At 51.9% G+C, this 15,767-nt stretch overlaps 1 protein-coding gene across 2 annotated transcripts in view; it reads right to left on the reverse strand.

Annotated features, from left to right (window-relative positions):
- EML6 (EMAP like 6) overlaps positions 1–15,767 on the reverse strand; it is a gene marked incomplete at its 3' end in the record, with an annotated part of 209,727 nt that overhangs the window by 7,246 nt on the left and 186,714 nt on the right. For both annotated transcript variants that reach the window (XM_081100953.1, XM_081100954.1), the window contains exons 28-37: positions 15,001–15,079; positions 12,530–12,659; positions 11,308–11,406; positions 10,153–10,326; positions 4,750–4,958; positions 3,798–3,955; positions 3,037–3,151; positions 2,322–2,510; positions 833–1,005; positions 268–430 (exon numbers count right to left, since the gene is read on the reverse strand). In XM_081100953.1, the coding sequence (XP_080957079.1) occupies positions 268–430; positions 833–1,005; positions 2,322–2,510; positions 3,037–3,151; positions 3,798–3,955; positions 4,750–4,958; positions 10,153–10,326; positions 11,308–11,406; positions 12,530–12,659; positions 15,001–15,079 (1,489 nt within the window). The remainder of the gene's footprint in view (positions 1–267; positions 431–832; positions 1,006–2,321; positions 2,511–3,036; positions 3,152–3,797; positions 3,956–4,749; positions 4,959–10,152; positions 10,327–11,307; positions 11,407–12,529; positions 12,660–15,000; positions 15,080–15,767) is intronic.

A 15,767-nucleotide genomic window follows, 5' to 3' on the forward strand; every position in this document is an offset into this window, starting at 1 on the left:
CGAGGCGGAGAGAGGAGGGTCACAGATGATTAGGGCTCGTGTTCCCTGCTTTTCTTACTGAAGAGAAACTCTACTACTTTAAATCCTGTTTCCTCAACCTGCTTAACTTCTCTAATAGGACAGGGGAGAAGTGACAGAACCTAACGCAGCGCCTGTGAAGAATAAATCAGCGCATTGGCCGGAACCCAGGAAGCTCTCGGTGACTATAAGCCATTGCTGTTATTACTGTTATCGGTTGCCCCAGGCACCAGAAGAGCGGAAGCAAACCTGGATGTATCTGCCATCCGCAGAGAAGTCCATCTGGATGACAAAGCTCGGGATGTCCTTGCAGTAGCCGATGCGATTCAGGCTGGTGCCCTGCATGAGGTCATAGAAGTCCACGGTGTGTTCAGAAGAACCAACGGCCAAGAATCTGCTGTCTGGGCTGATCCTAGAGGAAGTCATCCCAGAGCACGGTCACTGAGCGGCCGGGCGGGCGGGAGGTCTGCTCTGGGACCCGCCTTCCCCGACTCAATGGCAGGGAGCTCTCACTTCATAGCTCACAGATGCTTAGCTTCTCCCACGTTCTATGGAATTCAACAATTTCTCTGCATCAAACCCCAAGGAGGCAAGGGAATGCGTGCATGCAGCCTTTCTCAGAGCGGCATTTTGTAGGAAGTAAAGACACGTCTGAGAACGCATGTGTGAGAGGGTGTCCTTTCACAGGGGGCTCGTGGGCAGGGACCTTCTTCCGACTGAGTTCTTCATCCCGGCCATGGCCCTTCTGGAAGGGGAGCCCCTAGGAAGGAGAATGCCTGCCTTCTCCCCTCTGCCCCGACCACCTGCTATGTACCTGATGTCTTGGATAGCAGATTTCCGGTCCCGTTTTTTCCCCCAAACTTTCAGGCTGTTCACCAGCAAGATGACAAACTCTCCATTCTTCATGCCAATGGCCACCATCTCCCCGTCAGGGCTGTAGGCTGCACACCTGGCTGCGTGGCCCAGGTTCACCTTGTTCAGCAGCTTCTGCATTGATGCAAAGTAATAGCACCAGAGCCCTTGGCTGCCTGGCTGGTCCCCATGGGACATCCTGCCCCCAGGCAGGAGCAGCCAGGCTGCCTCTGCTACCGCGTGGACCTCCAAAGCACTTGCTTCTAGCTTCTGTCCCTGGGTTGCTAGGTGGGCAGTGAGTTTTGATTAGAACAGCTTGGGAGACGATCTGCTTTAGGGCAGGGGGGCTGGCAAACTTTCTGCAAATGGTTTGGAAGTAAGTATATGAGGCTTTGGGGTCCACGTGGTCTCTCACACCCATTCAACGCTGCTGTTGTAGCACAAAGGCAGCCCCAGACGCCACATTAACGAAAGCGGGACTTAATTTGTAGCAACAGGCAGCAGGTCGACCTTGACCCTCCAGCCGCAGATGGCTGACTACTATTGTTCAGGTGAGTTTGCGACATAGCACCTGTGAGTTCAGATCCTGAATCGTGGCTCTCACTAGCTGGGTGTGTTCAGGTTAGTGACTTCTCCAGTTTCCCGTTTGAAAAACAAGTGATATTATTATTGGCCTTGCAAGGTTACTGTAAGCATGAATAGTAGGGTGCGTGAAGCACCTGGTACGGAGTAGGTAGTAAGTGATAGATGCTGTTACCGTCAGCATCGTGAGCACTGTGAGCTGATGAGGTAACGGCCACGCTTCGGCTCCTGCATGTCTGTTCTCTGGTCTGCGCACTGAAGACAGGACTCAAACATATTTCATTACTAGCCACTTTGTAATGAAACCAAGTATTTTAATTATTAGAGACTTAGATAATTGTTTTAATATTAGACAAGGCTTGGTAACATTATCTCCCCCCCCCCCCCCCCACCTTAGACTATTCTTTGCTATTTTGGATTTTCACTCCAGATGAATTTTTTTAAAATCATTTTATGATATTTTGGGTTTTTTTTCCCCAAACTCTAAGAGAAGCTTTGTGGGGATTTTGATTGAAATGTTCCATTTGGGAACATTTGACATTTGATATAGTTTTTAATCTTCTTGTCCAGGGAAGATGATTTCTCATCTCCATTATTTATTTATTTATTTATTTATTTTTAGGTTTTGTGGGTTCTTTCATGACAAGAGAATAATCATTCTCACTTAGATTATTCCTACTACAAATAAATATTTGTAGGCAGATATACAGCTAAAAGACTGAGTGTGTGTGAATGGGACTTGTTATTAGGCTAACTTAATTGCTGATCTCATTCGGCCCCACCCCGCACCCACTCCCTGGCCCGACCTCTCCTCACTACTCTGCGAGGCCCATACGTGGGCACTGGAGCCTTGCAGACTGGGCCCTCACCTTGTCAGCCAGGTCCCAGATGCGGGCTGTGCCGTCGTTGCTGGCAGAGATGAAGATGTCCTTGGACGGGTGTGTGGCCAGGCCCCAGATCTCCCCCTCCATGTGTCCGTCAATCAGGATGTTGGAAGCAGCATTTTTCTCACCAACTTCAATGATTTCTCCATCTTTGGTCCCCACTAGAATTTTTCCCTGTTGTAATCAAAACACTATTAGAAAAAGGACAAATACTGTACCATCCCACCCCTATGGACTACCTGGAGTAGTCAAATTCATAGAGCCAGCAGAATGGTGGTTGACTGGGCCACACCCCGGGGCTGGACTAAAGCCAACACTGTTTTACAAACAACTGTTTGTGAGGCCAGCAGGAAAGTGGACATTCTCACAAGGACTGCGATATGGACTTTCTGTCCAAAGACAAAACCAGTAACCCCTCATGTACAGCGAAGAGTAGCTCAGCTTGTTAGCACCAACAGGAGTTCTTTCTTCTGCTCATGTAATTATTCCTTTGTCTTTTCTCATAAAAACCCCTTGCTTTCACCCTGCAATCGGGACACTATCTGGTTCTGCCTAGATGTGTGCTCCCCAAATCGCTGTTTTTTTATGCCAAATAAATGCAGGTTGCTTCTCGTTTCCACTGTTTAATTGGAAGGTGCTGAGCTAACTCTCACTTGGACCCCTTCCCCCTCCCCGCCCCAGGAGAGACCAGCCGGCTCACTTTGCCGCGGCACACGGAGCGCACACACTCCACCAGCTGCCCCGTCTCCAGCTGGAAGGCTCGGCAGCGCCTCATCTCCTGGTCCCACAGTTTTACAGCACCTCCTTCTTTGGTCCTAAAAAGATCAAGAGGAACTCAGCATGTCAGGCCTTGTCCTCAGCCCTCCCGTGACCCTCACTGCCCTCTCTCCCTGGCACCTCCTTACGGTCAGTCCACCAGAGCCCAGGAGGACGGACCCTCCAGGGTGGCCCTCCCTTAGGCCCTGGTGACGGGCCAGCACAACCCCTTGAACGTGCAGATTTCCTAAAATGCCTTCCAATGCCATGATCTTGGAAGGAAAGAGAATTGTCATCTAGAAAATCAAACTTTTCATTAAGTCAAACATAGAGTGTTCGTGTTTCTCCCGTTTTTCTGCTTCATTTGCACAACTTTCCTGTCCCCACTAGAACCTCTCTCTCCGTTCTCACTTCTCCATCTCTTCTCCCTCAGAGCTGCCGAGAGGGACACTTTATGCACAGAAAAGCCACGCGGATCTGTGCGAGGACACCGCTCGGGTTGTTAGGTTGTGAAGCCACCGTTCAACAGCCTCCCTGCCAGAGGCGGTGACCCTTGGAGAGATGACAGACTGGTCTCCCTGATGCAGCAAAGATAGGAGAACGAAAATCTGCATTTTCTCCAAGTTGTAGATGCTTCTCACAGTCTCTTCCCAAAACAAAACTCAACTCAACTACACGTGTGTTCCCAGAGGAGCTCTGGCTTACGGCCGCTCTTTGCCGCCGGTCACAATGAGACCGTCCCGAAGGGTCGTGTACATGGTGAAGACGGGCCCCGTGTGAGCCTTGGCCACCAGCCGGATGAGGAAGTGGTCCTTCCACACGTAGACGTCTCCATTGATGGCACCCGTGAACGTGAGGTTGTTCTGCAAACAAAGGGACACCGTCCACACCGGGACAGGCACAGCAGCCCTCATAGGCATCCCCCCCCCTCACCAGCCCCCGAGACACCTGCTCCTCGGTTAGGAACCCAAGCGGAGAAATGGAAACATGCCCTGGATCTGACCTTCTGGGCTAAGGAAAGGCAAAGGAGTTTGCAGGCAGTCACGGGCAGCACGTGATACATCACCTGGCCTGAAAGTCAGTCTATGAGTTACTGTGGGGCTTGGCTTCCCCACAGAGCACAGCTCTGCATGGAGTGAACGTCCATTCTGCGAGCAAGGCCCAGGGGACGGCAAGGGCGGGCGGGGCTCCACCTGAGAGCAAGCTCTCCTGGCTCATCCAGGAGGTGGGCACACACACAGCTGGAGGGCCCGTGGGCTGTGTCCCAGGATGTCCCCCGGGGATCGTGCCAGTTGGCTGAAGGCACCCTACAGCCCACTTAAGGATGCCAGTTGGGGGGATTTGTGGTGCACAAGGGCTGAAACGGAAAGGGATGCTCTCCGGTGGTAGAAACGAACCCCACCTCCTCTGCAGCTTTCTAACCCAGGCCCCACAGGCTTCCAAGGCCGTCTGCCTCTGGAATCACGAACCTTCTGCCCACCCCTCGGTGCTAAGGAAAGGGAACACCGATTGCAAAATGCCAAGAAAGCTGATCTTGTGGAAACAGCTTTCTTGTTTGCAGCTTCTTGGCCATATTCCTTCTCCACTCCCCGGCCCCGCACCCCCCACCCCATGCCCAGGGGCTCAGGGCCCCTCGGGAAGCTCTGCTGGGACTCACAGCACCGAAGGCCACGGAGAGCATCGTCTGCATCTTGGCAGCCTCCATGGACCCGATGACCCCTTTCTTATACAGGAGGGCGCTGCCTGCCAGGGTCCAGAACTTCATGTGTTTGACCCCAACAGACACAAACTGCGTGTCTGAATCTGGGCGGAATTCCACCACGAATATGCGCTCCAGGTGACCCCCTCGGCTGGCGACCTTGGCCCCTGCGTGGATGAGAGAGTCCAGTGAGGGGCCCCGCTGAGCCCGGGCCAGGCTGGCGCTGCAGGTCAGGGGGGCTCTCCATCTCAGCAAACCCGGGCACCCGGCAGTGTCCTTTCTTCTCTAACTGCCCCCTGCCCCTGTCAGACACGACTCCCAATGTGGGAAAGAGAGGCTGTGTCAGGGAAATTTCCAGAACAGCAGGGGCTGCTAACACAATCCCTGACTCCACCGCCACAGCCACATCCAGGCACCTGTGAACACAGCAGGAAAGGACAGCCTGGGAGGTGGAAGCTTCCAGAGAAAAGGGCAAAACGACTTAGGGGCATCCCTGTCCCGCATTGTCACCAAGGTTCACCCCCACAGGAAGAGGGACCCTCCCCGAGTGTTGCTGAGACTCACGTTCTCTCAGACAGCCTCTCTCCAAGACTCTCTGCTTTTATTTTATTTTTAAAGGTCCCTTTTTTTTTATGGTTTTTAGGTTTAAATTCTTTTACCTTTTACATTTAATTACTAGTTTTATCCTCAATTCCACTTATTTATGTTTTTTACTTGTCTCTTGAGTTTTTCTTTTTTTTCCTCCTGGGTTTTACTTCACCTTTGTCTTGATCAAATCCCAATGCCACCACTAATTTGTAGAACTTTGGACAGTTATTTAGCCTCTCTGTGCCTCAGTTCCCTCACCTGTAAACCGAGGGTAATAATAGTGCCCATTTTTGAAAGTGTGCAGATTAAAAGGATGGAGATAAGCAAAGCCCTTGAGAACAGTCTTGATGCAGTGAGTGTTCTGTAAGCGACAATTTTTATTATCATCATCATCACTCTTTTGGCTCCTTTTAAAATCTCTTGGCTTCTAGTCTTTTAGCCCTTATTTTAAACCTCATCTATCTTTGTCCCATCAGCCCTTGCGTTTTTAACTTTTATTTTGAACTTCTATTATCTTTCCTTTATGTTTCTTTAAACTTGCTCTGAATGTTTTAGTTCCAATTTCCTCTAATCTCCTCTCCCTGTTATTCACTCACATGTATTTTTTCTTCCCCTCTTCCTGGTCACTTACACTCACCTATTTGTTTTTATAATGGCTCTCTAGCACGGTGGGCCGAGGCCAGCCTGCAGACACTCCCTATAGGAATGGTCTCCCAGGGCAGGGGAGGCCCGCAGGTTACCTCTCACCACCAGCAGTAATTCTCTCTCTGCGGAAGAAATGCTAAGTTCCTGTAATACCCCTCTCTGCCTTGGGCCCAAACGGTACCCAAGAATACTATAAACTAAGTTCCAAGACAAACAACAGAGTGGGAGAAAAACACTGCAAACCTTATGAGACCAAGGCTTACCATTAAGAATCAGTAAAGAACGAAGAAGCAATATACAAGCAGTCAGAAGTGACGGAAAAAGGAAGAGCTCAGGAGTCATGGGGGAAATGCAGAATGAAACAACAGTAAGATACACCTTTCTTCTAAGCCACTGTTTGCTTTTTTCCTTGTGATCTCACGCACACTTCTATTGTGGCGATGCCTGCCTCGCTCTGGGCACGGGCTTCTAGGTTGCTCAGAACAAATTTCATACAAGCATCTAGGACCTGACAACATGCAGTTCATATAATAAGCTCATTTTTTCCTCCACTTTACTTTGTATATTCTCTTTCTCTCTCCCTCTCCCTCTCTCTCTCTCTCACACACACACACCCCAAGAGTTCCACAAATTATTTATTTAACAAATAAGGAATGAATTATATGCTCCCTAATGATCACAAAAATGTACATAAACCTCTGGGAAAACACTTTATTTATCTGTAAGCAGGACTTAAGTGAAGGAAAAACCTTCCACAATCAGCTCAGAAGAGCTGGTGGTTGGTGAGAGGCCCTTCAATATTATCTCTGGCTCAGAGCCTCCGTAGAGACCCAAGTGCTGGTTCCAGCAAAAACAATGGGAGCAAGTTACCAAAGAGAAGGCCTCTCCTGTTCCTGGGAGCTTGTTTAAAAGTCCTGGCTCCACCGATTCTCCTTCTGCAGGTCAGAAGGGGCCCAGTGAGCAAGAGTCTGTGCTGGGGCAGGGCCCGAGCGGGTCCTGCCCAGAGGGACAGACAGGGCAGTGAGGAGAGCGAGCTGGAGCTGAAAAGCCAGGACTGTGTATAGGGGCCGATGTAACTTTCTTTCTAGGCATGAGGAATAGACTTAGACTTGGCTACTGCAGAGAGTAGACTCAGTCTTGCAGAAGAAAGGCATTATGCAGCAACTTACAACCTCACAGAGGAAAGGGCTTAGTGGAGCTTTCTGAGAGGGAGTGGCTGCCTTGGGAAGTGACAAGGGCCACATTCTTGAAAGTGTTCAAGCAGAGGATGGAAATTGACTCATTCGTCTATTTAATCAGCTGGCCATGACATTATGAGGAATGAAGCTGCATCCCCAAGGTCCAGAGGATGGGGCCATTTGGACACAGTATCCTATCTAATAAAAGAGAAACATGGTAATTGGCGTACGACCGCTACCCTTCCCATTGGCTAATCAGCGAGATATGCAAATTAACTGCCAGCCAAGATGGCAGCCGGCAGCCAGGCAGCTTGAAACTAACATGAGGCTTGCTTGCTTCAGTGACGGAGGAAACCAACGTTCCCTGCCTGCCTTGCCGGCCTCTGAGCCTGCAGTTTGAAACATAGTTACAAATATAGAAACTAAACAAAACCCCAGAAACCTGCTTTCAGCGAGCCAGGATCTCAGAGCTGGAGTTATACATTGTTTCGATTATAGAACCGAAACAAACCAGATACCTGCTTTCAGGAGCAGAGGCCTAAGAGCTGGAGCCTCAGAGCTAAAGCTGGCCCAGAATAAAAAAAAAAAAGAAAAAAAGGAGCAGTTGGGAGCTTCCGTCACCTGCCAGCCTGAAAACAGCCCTCAGTCCCTCACCCAGACTGGCCAGGCACCCCAGTGGGGACCCCCACCCTGAAGGGTGTGTGACCAGCTGCAAACAGCCATCATCCCCTCACCCAGGCTGGCCAGGCACCCCAGTGGGGACCCCCATCCTGATCCAGGACACCCTTCAGGGCAAACCAGCCAGCCCCCACACGTGCACCAGGCCTCTATCCTATATAGTAAAAGGGTAATATGCCTCCCAGCACCGGGATCAGCGGAGCCGCGAGGCCTCCCGGCACCGGGATCAGCATGACAGGGGGCAGCGCCCAAACCCCCTGATTGCCCTGCGGCTCTGTGTGTGACAGGGAGTAGGGCCACAACCTCCCTATCGGCCCTGCTCTGTGCCTGATGGGGGGAGCTCCCCAACCCCCTGATTGCCCTGCGGCTCTGTGTGTGACAGGGTGCGGCACCCCAACCTCCCCCCCCCCACGGGCCCTGCTCTGTGTGTGACGGGATAGAGCCATAACCTCCCCATCGGCCCTGCCCTGAGTGTGACAATGGCGGCACCCCAACCCCATGATCGGGCCTGCCCTGTGGGTGATAGAGGGTGACGCCCCAACTGCCCCCCACAGGCCCTTCTCTGTGTGTGATGGGGTAGAGCCATAACCTCCCCATCGGCCCTGCCCTGAGTGTGACAGGGTGCAGCACCCCAACCCCCTGATCCGCCCTGCTCTGTGCGTGACAGGGGGAGCTCCCCAACCCCCGGATGGGCCCTGCTCTGTGCGTGACAGGGGGGAGTCCCCCAACCCCCTGATCGACCCTGCTCTGTGCGTGACAGGGTATGGAGCCCCAACCCCCCTGATGGGCCCTGCTCTGTGAGTGACAGGGGGCAGCGCCCAACCCCCCAATCAGCCCTACCCTGAGCGTGACTGAGGGTGGCATCGCAACCTCCTGTTCTGCCCTGCTCTGTGCATGACAGGGGCGGTGCCCCAACTCCCCAATCGGCTCTGCTCTGAGCCCGACCAGGGGCTGCACCTAGGGATTGGGCCTGCCCTCTGCCACCCGGGAGCAGGCCTAAGCCAGCAGGTCGTTATCTCCCAAGGGGTCCCAGACTGTGAGAGGGCACAGGCCGGGCTGAGGGACCCCCCCTTCCCGAGTGCACGAATTTTTGTACACCGGGCCTCTAGTCTTATCTAATAAAGACAGAATGTGCAAATTGACCGTAACTTCGCAGCAAAGATGGTGGTACCCACAGCCAATAAGGAGGGGATATGCAAATTGACACAAGGTGAGAGGCGGAAAGGTGGCTCTGGCCAAAGTGAAGGCAGTGCCAGCAGCCAGGGGAAGGAAGGCCTATTCTTGCACGAATCTTCGTGCATCAGGCCTCTAGTATGAATGAATAAGAAAATGGGAAATGGAGGGAATGTGATGGTTGAGTCTTCTCATAAACATCTGCAGGTCCCCAGCCTTGTTTCCTCACGTGGGGGCTCAGGAGGGATTGGGATGCTCCTCTGGCTGTGCTCCTTTCTTCATAGCCCCTGGCCACAGCCCCTCCCATGGGAAGAGGCTGAGATAATGGGACACCAGAAGCCTCAACTGGAGACGTGCCCCCCTGTGCGTGCCTGGCTTCATGCGCCCCAGATACGGGCTGCCCGGCTGGAGACAGACCTCATTAACGTCCTAACTAATTAGACCTGCTTTTGCCAGCCTGAGAACATGCTTGGAAAATTGCACAGCTTTAGTAGCAGCCTCTCTCTTTGTGTGTGTGTGGGGGGGGGTGGTGCTCGGGGGGCGGGAGGAGAGAAAAAGGAAAGAAAAAAAGAAAGAAGAAAGGAAGAAAGAAAGAAAGGAAGAAAGAAAGAAAGAAAGAAAGAAAGAAAACTAAATGGCTAAATTAAATGTGAACCTTGATTATAAGATGAATCCCCATTTCAAAAAAGTTAAAATGTAAGAGAAAAATATGTCTCAGTGGTAACACCCTGTCCCCAGTTCCTGGAATAAGAACCAAGGTGCAGAGGCTGCTACAGAATCCAGGAGCCGCCAGAAGGAACGCTGAGGAGGAGGAAGATTGGGTGAGAAGTCGGTAGGATAGAAAGGGAGGAGGCTGTGCATTGGGGCACTTTCCAAAAGTGCCCACAGACCCTTCGTGAACCAGCACAGGCCCGCCGCACCCTGGCAGCCCTCTCTGCCGTGGGGTCCAGGACCCAGAGGCATCCAATGGGCAGCTTCTCCAGGATCCCAAGAGCCCTGGGATCTGCTGCCCCAGCAGCCGGGCCTCCTGGGCTTGGCAGGGAGGCAGCTCGAGGGTGAAGCCCAGCCCAGGCCGCAAGCCCAGCCCCGTTTCGGTTACCTTCCTGCCAGCGCCAGACGGTGATGGTGTGCTCGGGGTCCACGCCCACCGACACCAGCAGCTTCCCGGTTGCGCTGAAGTTGATGTAATTCACTCCCTTTGAGTGGAAGCACCGCAGCATGGAGAGGGTGTGCTTGGTCATGGCGTCCCAGACGTGGATGGAAGGTGTTGTTCCTGCATGCGGGAGGCGTGACAGAGAGCTCAGGCTGGAGAACGGCCGAGCCAAGGCAACACTTGCGTTCGTGTAAAAGTCTTTAAGACCAGCGTTCAGGGGCCTTTCGGCGACTGGGGCTGAGGGACCTACAGCCTGACCTGCCAGAGGCGAAGACAACAGCAAGCACCTGCTGGGCTCGCAGAGACAGGGACTAAGGGCCCGTACGCCCAACGCGCACTCCGGTGGAGGGGTCGCAAGAAGGAGACGGATGAGGTCAACGCTTTGTATCTGCGACTCAGCCAGATACAACCAGCAAACATGACGCAGCGGCATGACTTTGCTGTGCAGAGTCAAACTACTCACGATGGAACAGCCTTACCTGGGGTCTCCGCAAGGTCACCTGCGTTAGGTGGGCAATGGCAATGAGGAAGCGTCGGGGGAGAACAACAGCTAAAGTAAGTCACGTTTCAAACAGTGAAGCACTCAGCACCAGCATCAGAAAGTTTCAAATTAAATGTAAAAATGGACATGGGCTCAATGAAGACAAGCAGGAAGGTACGTTTGTAAAAACTGCCTTTGAGGTGACAAAGCTAAAACATACACACACATGCTTTTCACAAACGTGAGTCAGTTCCCATTGGTCACTGGCAGTTTCCCAGGCACAGAAGACCCGGGGACACACACTGGACTGTCTCCTGACCAAGCACAACCCCCAGGCTTCAGACAGGAGGCTCTTCATTTGACCCCCTGGGTTTGAAAAATCTCACCAGTCCACAGGGCCCGGGGCATCCAGTGATCGGGAAATCAGCTATGGTCTGACTTTATGGTTCCTCAGAACCACCAATCACTGGATGTGTTAACCCAAGCAACTCAGAGGCATTCGGGGTCAACAAATCAACAGCAACGTCAACAAGAAGGGGTGGGTGTCAGCGACCCACCCTGCCCTCTCCCAACATTCTGGCTCAGCGTGGAGGAGCAAGGCTGCACCAGGACCCGCCTACCTATCTGGCTGGTGGCCACCACGTTCCTGTACTTGGGGTGCTGGTTCACCGTGAGGCAGAGGATGTCGTCCGTGTGCTCCAGGTAGAAGCTCTGGCTCCCTGGGAGAGAGACGTGGAGGGTGAGCGGGGGAGCTGAAGACCTCAGGGCCAGCCCACAGCTCCGTGCGGCGTCTTTGGAAATGCCCTGTGAAATGAATCAGCCCTGGGGAGACAGGAGATCACTTTTCACATGTACATAGTCTGTTTCCGATCTGAGAGAGGAGCTGGTGTCTTATCTGACACACGTCAGCTCCATTCGATCCTTCCTGCTGCCCCGTGTGGGCCCAGAGCACAGTCCAAGTGCAGAGGCTTCCAGAGTCCAGAATGAGGAGGCTGATGGTCAAAGTGGCCACGGTAAACTTACCCTCATGCCTGGGAACGGAAGGTGAATGATGGCATTGACATACAAGGACACAGCACATCACTATTAAAATAGGAATGAGAGGCTAGAAAATGGAGAAAATACACAGAAAATTTCAAGGCCCTCCCCCCCACTACAAAAGACAAGTCACTATGTGCCCAGAGATTTCACTGCCTAAAAACCTATGCATGGGCAACTTCACCAATTGGAAAGAACATACAAATTAAAAAGCAAAAAAAGGTTTTAAGATATGAAGCAAATAAGGCAAAATATTAACATCTAAATCTGGTGGTAAAGCTATGGGTGTCTATTAAATTAATTTCGGAAGAATTCTTTTTGCACTTTGTGTCTCTTTTTAAACTTTTTAATGTAAGAGTCATATAGTCAAGTTTTGGGTATTTTTGTTTAGTGTTTAAGTATTCTCATTCTCACTGTAAACCTAGCTACATAGTCACAACAAGCAAAACTTGAAAATCTGAGCTGCAAAAAAATTGATCACAGTTAAAAATGAGAAAAGCTCCCTTAGGCCTTGTTCCTGGAATCTCTCTATGCCCCACGCCCTCTTTCTGGCTTCTCTCCATCCCTCTCAGCCTCCCGGGAGCTGATAGCACCTTGGACACCTCTCCTGACCTTGACATCTTTGACCCTTCAAGCATGAGCCTGCCGATTTTCTAGGACTAAAGGATACCAGTCTGGAAGAGAGGAATGGCTTTAAAGGGAAGAGGGTGCTTTACGCTGTGGGGCACCTAAAGTGTGGGCACGTGCACAGAAAGGCTAAAACCAAGGCCTGTAGTCAGAGGTGGTTTCCCGGGGCCCGGTCACCTGTGGAGAGGTTCTGGACGACGCCGGCCGCCGCGGTGTGGAAGATGATGTCGGCACCCTCGTTCAGGTAATGCAGGTTATTGCGACAGTCAAATCCTCGGTAGCCAAACACGTGGTCGAGAGCCAGCTCCTACACCCCCACAGAGAGATGAAAGCGGCCTTTAGAGGCACAGCCCGCACTGCAGGTGCAGCCACGCCTCTCATGGGACTGCAGGGCCCGGGAAACAGCCAACCTCGTGCTAAAAACATTCTGCTTCTTGTCCAGCTGCGGATAAAATGCAGCCCCCACCCCATTCCCCCCCTTTTTTTTAAACTGCCTGGAATGCTAGGGGCACAGGCTAACACCTAGAATTATAGTGAGTTTTCTAAACAAACTAGATTTGTTTCCCAGCTCCTCAGGTGAGCCAAAGTCTACGGGTTTGATGCCCTATAAAGGTTACCTAGACGTTTGTCTGCGCCTTGGCAGGCACTCATAGGGGAGCTGAATGGTGGCTCCGAGATTTGCTCTGATTCCCACACACGCAGCTGGGCCTGGCAGAGCAGAACAGGGAGGCAAATGCCACGCTCATTCTGTTGCTGGGTGCACGCCCTACAAAGTTTCTACAGAATTTGCATTTTTTTTTTCAACAACTAGATACTGTTCTGGGTTTATAGTCTTTCTCTTCTTCCTGTCTTGTCTCCCATGAAAAGAGCAGTGGCTGAGCTGGATCAGACGAGCTCCTAATTCAATCTGACGCACATGTATTGTTGGCAGTGCCTCTGTGCCAGGCGTGATGCTGGTTGGTGGGAAATGAGAGTAAGAAGACGTGAGTTCCTTTTTTTTATGATCTCTGATTCTGGCCTTTTCTTTCTCCAAAGCTCACCAATTTCAGACATCAGATTAATTCTCCTAAAGCACCACACCATGCATCAACAGCATCTGCTAACTCTCACTGCCTATGGGGAAAGCCCAAATTCCTCAAGTTGGCACAATTAGCCCCTACACACACCTCCTGTACTCCTTGCTCAGGCTGACTTATCTAGTTAGCCATGTACCATGAGTGTTCCTATCTTTATGATTTTGCTTTTAAAAATATCTCTCATCTTCTCCTCCTTTTAACTTACTGAATGTCTGCCCAGCCCTCAGTCTCTCCCCCACCACCTCCACCCTCACCCCCTTGTGTTTCCCAGAACTATGTGCGTGTAATTATGTAACCCCCAGTCCTAGTGGACAACTGACTCAAGCTGGGCCAATCACATGGTTTCTCCCAGGAATTTAGTGGACTTCTCCCAAAGTCCACCAAAGCAGTTAAAAAAGTCTGCAGGAAAAGAGGAGACTGAGTCAGACACACAGTTGGGTAGACGAAGGCACCATCTTGGCTGATGATGGCTTTTCAGCTCCTGGATCTGGTCTCTCCTGAAGCTCAGGTGTATTTCCTCACCTGTGCTGGGTTCCATGAGAAATCCCCCCAGTGAACTCCTTTTCCAATAAGTTTGAAGATGGATTTTTCTGACCTCCATGAGTTCAAAGTCTAGTATGGGAGACCACTGAGCCACAAATAATGGCAGCAGGGTGTGTGGCAGGGAGCGGGCCGGGTGCAGGAGGGTTCAGGGTGAAGAGCATCAGGAAAGAGAAGACGTCAGCAAAGAGCCTGGAAGGACCAAGGTGTGGGGCAGGAGGAGGAGGAGCTTCCAATCTGAATGGGGCTTGAGACGTTCTAATCAGGGGCATGAAAGCCCAAGGCAGCTCCAGGACCACTAGGCAATGGGGTGGGAGCGGAGACTTATGTTACAGTGAGAATGACAGGAGATGAGCTTGAACGGTAGCACCTGGTAAAGTTCTGAACCCATTCATTTGAATCCCAATCGGTCGGGATGTGGGAATCGACTGGGTCTCAATGCCCGGGTGAAATGTGAAGTTATCTTTCAAAGAGCTGACAGGGCATCAGGGCATGAGAGGGAGGGGGTCTCCAAAGACAGGAAGAACATTAGGAGGCCTCGCCCAGAAAACAGCAGGTTACCGGCTCCACCATCCCAAGTCTCAACCACTGAGTCCACACCCCTCGCCACTTACTGGCTTGGTGATCTTGGGCAGGGGGCCTAACAGGTCACTGAAATGCCCTGAGCTCATGTGCTCATTTGCAAAATGGAAACAATGAAAGTATTTACCCCCTAGGTGTGAGGCATAGTACCCTGTGCAGGGTGAGTGCTCAAACAACAGGCAGTGAATAAACTCCCGCCCTCCCGGAGTGGTACCCAGTATAGGAAACAGGAACCAGATTTGAAGGACAGGGGACATTCTGGAGCTAGTACTGATAGGACCAGGGGCAGGGCGGAGGGAATGTGACTCGGTGGGATGGGGGACACAATGCTGCGTAGGGAGGGAGAAGGAACGAGAGCCATTGGATCCATCCAGGTTCCCTTGAAGGGACCCGCAGGTGATGTCCACCAGGTGTCAGAACATAAAAGCAAAAAGTGTTTAACCTCCTCACCTCAACCAGTTTCTTTTTCTTGGTGATGTTGTTCTTCTGGAGTTTCTCAGGCTGGGGAGCTGCTCTGCTGACGGGTGGTCTGGAACAGAGAGCGGCCAGGAGAAACAGTGTTGACCAAAGGCAGCAAGCTTGCTTGTTGGGCGTGGCCAACGAAGGCCAGGGCCAGGCTCCTTTCACCCCCCACCCCTTCAGAGGACCCTCCACCTAGGCTTATTCTGTCCTCCCCCCTTGCCCACCTCCACCCACCCCCTGAAAAGCTGCTGACATTAAGGGTCCTGCAAGATGGGACCTCGGTTCGCAGGCACTGAGGTGGTCATCGGGGGTCAGTCCCTCCCTCCCAGGGCCCGGGAAATCCACGTGAGCCAATGGCTGACTTTAACACCAAAAGAGGAGCCTGAGCATGAGAAGGTAGAGGCCGTGCTTCCGCCATTTTTCAGACAGGACCCATCAAAACTGTTCAGAGTTAGGTAGTGAAAATCACAGCATGGGGAGCCGTGGGACTTACAAGCCAGGCCTGGGAGCCATGGCCTCAGGTCATTCCCACACAAGAGGGCCAGCAGGAAGCAAGGGGTCAAAAACAGAGAACCACACTGCTCCATCCCGCAGGCTCTGGTCTAGTTCCACCGTTACCATCACAGCAGAGGTTCTTTTCCCTTCTCAGTTTTGGAGATCTGGGCCTTTCAACTTAGGAGATTTTTATCATGGGTGAGCCCTCATGGATTCTCGGCCAATTTTGGGTAACCTGGGGTTCCTTTAAATCGACCTAT

This window comes from Myotis nattereri (genome assembly GCF_964212035.1).
Source record: "Myotis nattereri genome assembly, chromosome: 10".
NCBI classification, from domain to species: domain Eukaryota; kingdom Metazoa; phylum Chordata; class Mammalia; order Chiroptera; family Vespertilionidae; genus Myotis; species Myotis nattereri.